The sequence below is a fragment of the Neoarius graeffei genome, chromosome 3 (assembly GCF_027579695.1).
Source record: "Neoarius graeffei isolate fNeoGra1 chromosome 3, fNeoGra1.pri, whole genome shotgun sequence".
In the NCBI taxonomy this organism is placed as follows: domain Eukaryota; kingdom Metazoa; phylum Chordata; class Actinopteri; order Siluriformes; family Ariidae; genus Neoarius; species Neoarius graeffei.
In genome coordinates, this window is record NC_083571.1 from 23,845,054 (window position 1) to 23,854,820 (window position 9,767).

The 9,767-nt window shown below is 40.3% G+C and overlaps 1 protein-coding gene across 2 annotated transcripts in view; it reads left to right on the top strand.

Moving 5' to 3' along the window:
* Positions 1-9,542, top strand: part of qdprb.1 (quinoid dihydropteridine reductase b, tandem duplicate 1) — a 62,165-nt gene extending 52,623 nt beyond the window's left edge. For both annotated transcript variants that reach the window (XM_060916526.1, XM_060916525.1), the window contains 3 exons: positions 1,258-1,366; positions 3,657-3,740; positions 9,387-9,542. In XM_060916526.1, the coding sequence (XP_060772509.1) occupies positions 1,258-1,366; positions 3,657-3,740; positions 9,387-9,486 (293 nt within the window). In that variant the 3' untranslated portion in view covers positions 9,487-9,542. The remainder of the gene's footprint in view (positions 1-1,257; positions 1,367-3,656; positions 3,741-9,386) is intronic.
* Positions 9,543-9,767: the final 225 nt, after the last annotated feature.

Consider the following 9,767-nt stretch of genomic DNA (forward strand, 5'->3'; position numbering starts at 1 on the left):
CATTTTGACCCAGGGCAGAGGTGAAGGAATCACAATTCACTATTCAACAAAGACTCGAGCAGAAATATAGAGGCCATATGACAAGATGCAAACCACTCATTAGCAGTAAGAATTGGAAGATCAGATTGGAATTCACAAAGAAATAGAGGTGAGCCACAAAAGCTCTGGAACCAAGAGTAACATCTATCAAAGTCTTGAGAAGGAAAGGACTTGCTCATAATCTAAAATGCACAAGCTCTTCGGTCAAGCACAATGGAGGTAGTGTCATGGCTTGGGCTTGTATGGTTGCTTCTGGAATGAACTCACTAATCTGTATTGATGTACCCCATGATGGTAGCAGCAGAATGAATTCAGAAGTCTCCAGAAACATTCTATCTGCCAGTTTAGAAAGAAATGCATCCAATCTAATTGTGAGGAACTACTTCATGCAGCAAGGCAATGACACAAAATATACTACCAACACAATAAAGGACTTCATCACAGGGAAAAAGTGGAAGGTTTTTGACTGGCCAAGTCAATCATCAGACCTTAACCCAGCTGAACATGCATTTCACCTTTTGAAGAGGAGACTGAAGAGAGAACCCCCCCCACACACACTAAAAAAGCAAATAATGGAAAGAATCTGCAAAGCAAGCCTGGAAAATCACAAAAGAAGAATGCAACAGTTTGGTGATTTTCATTTGGGTCATCTGCTTGATGTAGTTATCGCAAGGAAGTGATATGCAGCGAAATATTAAATGTTGGTCTTAAAGTAAATATCTGTTCCTATATTTTTGCTCACCTCAAATGTTTCAAGTTTAACACCTCCAGATATAAACATTAGCAAATGTTATGCTGAAATTCTGATCTATCCTCTCATTCATCATCTTATCTTCCTTGTGATTTCTTCCTCGTGTCGTCTGGGGGAGTTTTTCCTTGCCGCCCTCGCCACAGGCTTGCTCATTGGGGATAGATTAGGGATAAAATTGGCTCATGTTTAAAGTCATTTAAATTCTGTAAAACTGCTTTGCGACAATGTCTATTGTTAAAAGCGCTATAAAAATAAACTTGACTAATCTCAAACACACATGTCAAACACAAATGTCTTCAGTGTAAAGCAAAAACAAAATTGACCTTACTGTTCCAATACTTATATACAGTAGTTTGAATCTTCCATTGATAAGTGCTTATTAAATGACATCAAAAAGAGAATATAAAATAATTTATTGGTTAATTCTCTCACTCTAGCTTCTTTTCATCCTTGTTTTCTCTCCATAGGAATGATTGGCTATGGCATGGCTAAGGCTGCAGTACATCAGCTGTGTCAGAGTCTGCATGGTGACAAGAGCGGTCTTCCTGCTGGAGCTGCTGCCGTAGCCATCTTGCCGTGAGTAAATATAAACTTTACTTCGTGGCTTTCTATTTACCACTTTTATGTTAATTATATGACAAGCTTAATAAAAACAGGGATTAAAAAAGCCAGAAATGTAGCAAAAAACCTGAAAACAATGACTTTAGAATAACTCAACAGTGCATTGATGTTTTATGGATCTTATATTGGCCATGAATGGCATTCTATAGTTATTTGAGTGTACTGACCAACCAATACATACATACATACATTTTCAGTGTAACATTTTGTGGTTAATCAAGGTCTGTATACTGATGTGTGTAATTTCTGTATTACCTCCTCACTGTGAATTGTGTAATGTGAGTCCATGGCCTAAAATGTTGGGGAGTTATACACAGATCAGCCATAAAATTAAAAACACTGACAGGTGAACTAAATAACATTGATTATCTCATTACAGTGGCACCTGTCAAGGGTTGTGATATGTTGGTCAGAAGAGAACAGTCGGTTCTTGAAGTTGATGTGTTGGAAGCAGGAAAAATGGGCAAGCATAAGGATCTGAGGGACTTTGACAAGGGCCAAATTGTGATGGCTCGATGACTGGGTCTGAGCATCTCTAAAATGGCACATCATGTGGGGTGTTCCCAGTATGCAGTGATTTAGGACTGAACAAAAGTGGTCCAAGGAAGGACAACCGGTGAACCAGCAACGGGTCATTGAATCACATGGGGCACAAAGGCTAGCCCATATGGTCCAATCCCACGGAAGAGCTACTGTAGCACAAACGGCTGAAAAAGTTAATGCTGACTAAAACAGAAAGGTGTCAGGCTCACAAGTCCACAAGGACAGTTGCAGAAATGTCCCTCTAAATAGAAGGCTTACACATTTTTTAGACTTCTGAGCTGTGCACCAGAATAAACAAAAAGAGAGCCTGTTGATAAAATTAATCTAAGAATCCTGAGCATCAGGAAATTGGGGGAGACCAGATCATTGGAGTAGGTGAGGTAAGAGCCCATTTGGGCAGAACAGGACCCTTTTCAGTCACGTGACCTTCGTAAACGCGACCGCCATTTTGGACATGTAGTGGACTTTGGCTCAAATCAGTTTGAATGCGAGGAAGGCGATAAACATAAAAGAAAAAGGAGCGAGATGCAGAAAACTGTATTTACTAGTTTACTGTAATTATGATCTGGCAGCTATTTACACCGGATCCAGTGTAAATAGCTGCCGGAGCCAAGGTCCGGCCGGGCCGCGAGCGAGCACGCGCCGGCTCCGGCCGGGCCACGAGCGAGCGCGCGCCGGCTCCGCGACCGCCGGCTCCGGCCGGGCCGCGAGCGAGCGCGCGCCGGCTCCGCGGCCGCCGGCTCCGGCCGGGCCGCGAGCGAGCGCGCGCCGGCTCCGCGGCCGCCGGCTCTGGCCGGGCTGCGAGCGCGCGCGCTCCGGAACCTCGGACGTTGGCTCCGGCGGATATTTACACTGGATCCGGTGTAAATAGCTGCCAGATCATAATTATAGTAAACTAGAATGGAATGTTAACAGCAGTGTAATGCCTTTTCTGGCTAATTTTATTCGTCTTACCTCCAACAAAGTGGTCACTACACAAGCGTTGGTATGCCGCTATCCGTCTTCTCCGTCGGTCAGCATCTACTGGGATCCGATAAAATGATAACCCTTGCCTTGTTTGTTGATGGTTACTACATCCAGGTGCACAACAATATAGTGGCATGATGGAAGTCTTGCTGAAAATAAACACTTTATTTGCTGCTGTTCCTCAATGCTGGCTGTGGTAAACTACTGGTAGTACACGTCCAAAATGGCGGCCGCGTTTGTCGTGACGTCACGTGAAAAGGGTCCATACTATTATGTGCATGTTGAGGAGGTGAGGCCTCCAGTAGCAGGATATAAAGTCATCGCCCCAAACTTGCATGTTACTGTTGAAATCACCACATTGTTCACCATGAAATTAAAATAATACCAAACATGACCCATATTACTAACTGCTCTTTCCAGTCCAGTTCTCCCAACCTCTTAAAAAAAAAATATCCACTGCATGATGATCTAATGTAAATCGCATTTTTAAGAGGATTCTATTAAAAGGCAGATGGTGTGGTCTAATATTAAAGTCCTAATTTTGTTTATTAACAAATGGGAATCTGATTCAGTAGCCAAAACTTATCTTGTGCCTTTTCCACCCCCCACTGTGACTGGATTATTCAGAAGTGCTGTACCACAAATGTTTGTGTTCACTGTGAAGACAAAGAACAGTTTATGCCCTGATTTCACCTTAAGTGACTGATACAAGCTTATCCTGCTTTTCTTCTTTTAGAGTTACCTTGGATACCCCCATGAATAGGCAATTCATGCCAGATGCTGATGTCACTTCTTGGACACCACTGGAGTATGTAGTTGAGTGAGTATGCCCTGTTTATAACCTGAACAATACTATTTTTAAAAAAAAACTTGTATTATGTTTCATTAATTATTTTTAAATGTTATTTTTATCTCCCCTCCCAAATTACACTACATGGCCAAATGTATGTGGACACCTGACCATGACACCCATATGTTGAACATCCTATTCCAAAGCCATGGCATTAATATACAGTTGGTTCCCGCTTTGCTGTTATAATAACCTCCACTCTTCTGTGAACACTTTCCATTAGATTTTGGAATGTGTTTTGGGGATTTGTGCCCATTCAGCCACAAGAGCATTAGCAAAGTCCAGCAATGATGTCAGGCGAGGAGGCCTGCTATACAGTCAGCATTCCAATTCACCTCAAAGATGTTCACTGGGGCTGAGTCTTTCAATTCCCAACGATCTGCTTCCAAACCAATATTGGCAAACTGTGGGTTGAATCTTGCTTTGTGCACAAGGGCATTGTCATGCTGAAACATGTTTGGGTCCCTTTATATAATGAAGAACTAGGATTTCCCTTCACTGAAACTAAGATATTCTAGACAATCAAGTGCCTACAAATTTGTGGCAAAAATTTGGGAAAGGCCCATAAAAAGGGGTTATGGTCAGGCATCCACATACTTTTGACCATGTAGTAGAAATAAATATAGTAGAAATAAAATTATTCAGAGAAAACCAAATCCCTCATCAAGAAATAATTATTTACAACAAAAACACACAACTCTATTATTGGCACCCATGGACACCTGACCATGACACCCATATGTTGAACATCCTATTCCAAAGCCATGGCATTAATATACAGTTGGTTCCCCCTTTGCTGTTATAATAACCTCCACTCTTCTGTGAACACTTTCCATTAGATTTTGGAATGTGTTTTGGGGATTTGTGCCCATTCAGCCACAAGAGCATTAGCAAAGTCCGGCAATGATGTCAGGCGAGGAGGCCTGCTATACAGTCAGCATTCCAATTCACCTCAAAGATGTTCACTGGGGCTGAGTCTTTCAATTCCCAACGATCTGCTTCCAAACCAATATTGGCAAACTGTGGGTTGAATCTTGCTTTGTGCACAAGGGCATTGTCGTGCTGAAACATGTTTGGGTCCCTTTGTATAATGAAGAACTAGGATTTCCCTTCACTGAAACTAAGATATTCTAGACAATCAAGTGCCTACAAATTTGTGGCAAAAATTTGGGAAAGGCCCATAAAAAGGGGTTATGGTCAGGCATCCACATACTTTTGACCATGTAGTAGAAATAAATATAGTAGAAATAAAATTATTCAGAGAAAACCAAATCCCTCATCAAGAAATAATTATTTACAACAAAAACACACAACTCTATTATTGGCACCCCTGCATTTAATACATTTAATCCTTTTAATAACCTCCCTTTGCCAGTAAAACAGCACTGAGATATATATTAGTAGAGTCATTAAAGAATTGTGTGTGTGTGTGTGTGTGTGTGTGTGTGTGTACATATATATATATACTTACATACATACAGTCCCCTCCACCATTATTGGCACTTCTGCATTTAATACCTTGTTCGCCCTCCCTTTGTCAGTGAAACAACACTGAGTCTCTCCTATAGCATTTTATAAGGTTGGAGATACAGAGCAGAGAATCTGAGACCATTCCTCTTTATACAATCTCTCCAGATCATCCATGGTCCTTGGCCCTCTCTTGTGCTCTCTCCTCTTCAGCTCACCCCACAGGTTTTCAATGGGGTTTAGCTCAGGGGTCTGAGATGGCCATGGCAGAAGCTTGATTCTGTGCTCAGCTAACTATTTTTGTGTTGATTTGGACATGTGCTTTGGATCATTTTCCTGCTGGAAGGTCCAGTGATGACCCAGTTTTAGTTTCCTGGCAGAGGCAGCCAGATTCTGATTTAAATGTCTTGGTGTTTCATGGAGTCCATGATGCCATGTACCCTAACAAGGTTTCCAGGGCCTTTGGAGGAAAAACAGCCCAAAACATCACAGAACTTCCACCATAATTTACAGTTGAGATTGGGTTCTTTTCATTAGACCCATCCTTCTTTTTTTACACCAAACCCACCTTGAGTGTTCTATTGCCAAAAAGCTCCATTTTTGTTTCATCAAACCATAGAACATGGTTCCAGTCAAAGTTGTAGTAATGGTTTGCAAACTTCAGGTGCTTGCGTCTGTGGTTAACTGACAGAAAAGGCTTTTTTTCTGGTACCTTCCAAATAATCTGTTGGCATGGAGGTGGGGTCTGATGATGGGTTTGGGGATTTGAAAACCCCAAGAGCTTACTTGGGGGGTGGGGGCAAAATAAACTTTGGTCCTCTTCCAGGCAAGTGTGTAACTTCCAGTTGGTGTCCACTTTTTTTTTTTTTATTATTGCCCTAACAGTAGAAATGGACATTTTCAGGTGAGTAGCTTTTTTTTTTTTTTTTTAATAACCATTCCCTGACTTATGAAGGTCAACACATTTCTCTCTCATTTGGTTTGTGTGTTCTCTTTCCCATATTGATGGATGACTAAGGGAATTTGGCCTCTGTGTCACTGCATATTTGTTCCCCAGTTAATCAGGAAGTCTTGGATTACAGCTTGAAAGTTCCTACACACTCCAATCAACTCAAACATGTACAATTTAAATGGGGAAACATGTTTCAGTTACATTGTGTTCACTATAATTTCCAGGGGTGCCAATAATAGTGGCACATGTGTTTTTTGTTGAAAATAATTATTTACTGATGAGGGATTTGTTTTTCTCTGAATACATTTATTTCAAGTAAAGGTTAGGGTTTTTCTCATTTTTTCAGTGTGAGATGAAGCAACTACACCAAAAGGTGGATTTTTTTTTTCCTAACCCTTTTTATTAATCTTTACAAGGGGTGCCAATAATTGTGGAGGGCACTGTATAGCTATTGAACTGCTGATTCTTGCATACATTCCTGTCCTAGAAACTTGGTTGGGAGGTTACTGTTACTACTCATTTCTCATATAAAATTATCAGCACTGTCCTGTCTTTGTGTGTTCAGTTTTCTGTCTCTTGTTGTTTTAAAATCAGCAAAAATCGAAAGTTTCATGAAAACCTGATCCAGAGAAGGGCCTTGACAATATTAATAATGTATCGCTACTCCTTGCGCAATAAAGATTTTGCTTCCTGAGTAGTTTTGGGTCTTTTATACAGTGCTGCTTGAAAGTTTGTGAACCCTTTAGAATTTTCTATATTTCTGCATAAATATGACCTAAAACATCATCAGATTTTCACACAAGTCCTAAAAGTAGATAAAGAGAACCCAGTTAAACAAATGAGACTAAAATATTATTCTTGGTCATTTATTTGTTGAGGAAAATGATCCAATATTACATATCTGTGAGTGGCAAAAGTATGTGAACCTTTGCTTTCAGTATCTGGTGTGACCCCCTTGTGCAGCAATAACTGCAACTAAACGTTTCCGGTAACTGTTGATCAGTCCTGCACACCGGCTTGGAGGAATTTTAGCCCATTCCTCCGTACAGAACAACTTCAACTCTGGGATGTTGGTGGGTTTCCTCACATGAACTGCTCGCTTCAGGTCCTTCCACAACATTTCGATTGGATTAAGGTCAGGACTTTGACTTGGCCATTCCAAAACATTAACTTTATTCTTCTTTAACCATCCTTTGGTAGAATGACTTGGGTGCTTAGGGTTGTTGTCTTGCTGCATGACCCACCTTCTCTTGAGATTCAGTTCATGGACAGATGTCCTGACATTTTCCTTTAGAATTAGCTGGTATAATTCAGAATTCATTGTTCCATCAATGATGGCAAGCCGTCCTGGCCCAGATGCAGCAAAACAGGCTCAAACCATGATACTACCACCACCATGTTTCACAGATGGGATAAGGGTCTTATGCTGGAATGCAGTGTTTTCCTTTCTCCAAACATAATGCTTCTCATTTAAACCAAAAAGTTCTATTTGGTCTCATCCATCCACAAAACATTTTTCCAATAGCCTTCTGGCTTGTCCATGTGATCTTTAGCAAACTGCAGACGAGCAGCAATGTTTTTTTTGGAGAGCAGTGGCTTTCTCCTTGCAACCCTGCCATGCACACCATTGTTGTTCAGTGTTCTCCTGACGGTGGACTCATGAACATTAACATTAGCCAATGTGAGAGAGGCCTTCAGTTGCTTAGAAGTTACCCTGGCATCCTTTGTGACCTCGCCAACTATTACACGTCTTGCTCTTGGAGTGATCTTTGTTGGTCGACCACTCCTGGGAAGGGTAACAATGGTCTTGAATTTCCTCCATTTGTACACAATCTGTCTGACTGTGGATTGGTGGAGTCCAGACTCTTTAGAGATGGTTTTGTTACCTTTTCCAGCCTGATGAGCATAAACAGCACTTTTTTCTGAGGTCCTCAGAAATCTCATTTGTTCATGCCATGATACACTTCCACAAACATGTGTTGTGAAGATCAGACTTTGATGGATCCCTGTTCTTTAAATAAAACAGGGTGCCCACTCACACCTGATTGTCATCCCATTGATTGAAAACACCTGACTCTAATTTCACCTTCAAATGAACTGCTAATCCTAGAGGTTCACATACTTTTGCCACTCCCAGATATGTAATATTGGATCATTTTCCTCAATAAATAAATAACCAAGTATAATATTTTTGTCTCATTTGTTTGACTGGGTTCTCTTTATCTACTTTTAGGACTTGTGTGAAAATCTGATGATGTTTTAGGTCATATTTATGCAGAAATATAGAAAATTCTAAAGGGTTCACAAACTTTCAAGCACCACTGTATATTTGGGCTGCTGATCTCTGAAATTTCCCTGAAGTTGTCCTGTTATTATTTTTACGATTATTTGTTTAATTGGGTTCTCATTATTAACTTTTAGGACTTGTGTGAAAATTTGATGTTTTAAGTCATATTTAGGCAGAAATGTAGAAAATTCAAAATGGTCCGCAAATTTTCAAACACCACTATGGTTATGTTGTCTGGGTGAAAAGGATGGCATACTCTCTCTAGGCAATTGTGGACCAGTATCTGAAAGCAGTGAACAAGGAATGTGAAGACTTTTAAATATTTAATGACCGATGTTTCTCAAAATAATTGATGCCAGATATAAAGAAAATATTTTGCGTCATCAGTTACAGGCAGTTTGAAGAACCTCCTAGTGTGGCCAGAGAAAACTGCATGGGAGGCATTTATGAATGTTGTTGAAATTTTTCTTGGGAACTACACAGCCCCAAACTACAACCAGCTGACAAAAAGCTTCAAGCATACAAAGCCATGGGGTGCAACATGTCTCTAAAGATTCCTCCCCCCAAGCATTGACATCATCTCTGCAAATCTTGGTGTAGTCAGTGACCAACACTGCAACAATGGAAAAATGGTATCAGGGCAGCTGGAATGGTGTTTGTACCATCATGTGATTGTAAACATATTAAATTCATGTTTCTCCAAATTCCTGTGTAATACAAGCAATCTGAAGTTATATTTCTGTTCAGGTTGAAGAGCTCTGTCATGATGATCAAAAATGTCTGGGGTGGCAACACCTGTGTGGGGTTTTTTTTTTTGGAGTAAAAAATAAAATGTAGTTGAGCAATATAATTTTACAAGCTGTTAAACTGCCTTAGGTCCTGAAACTAATTTGATTAACTTGTATTTTAGGTTGTTACATAAGTGGGCGATGGGAGAGGAAAGACCACCATCCGGCACTCTGGTGCAGCTGATTACGACAAACGGCAAAACGGAGGCAACACCTGTTTAAGTTTGTGTGTGTAATGTTGACCATGCTGATAAAATAAAAGTAAAAAGAACAAGCAATTTTTATCCAGATTTCTTTTGAAACAGTCTTCAGATCAGGACAGTAATAATTGTTTAGTCCACTACACGCACCGCCACAGAAGAAAATAGAAAAATGCAAATTCTAAAATTCAAAAGTCGGTATATTTTTATGTAAGAGAATGTGCCACTAATAGGTCATACTGTACACCAAAATACATTTGTATGTCTCATTTTGGGACATAATTTTCTGTCTTGTAAGGTACT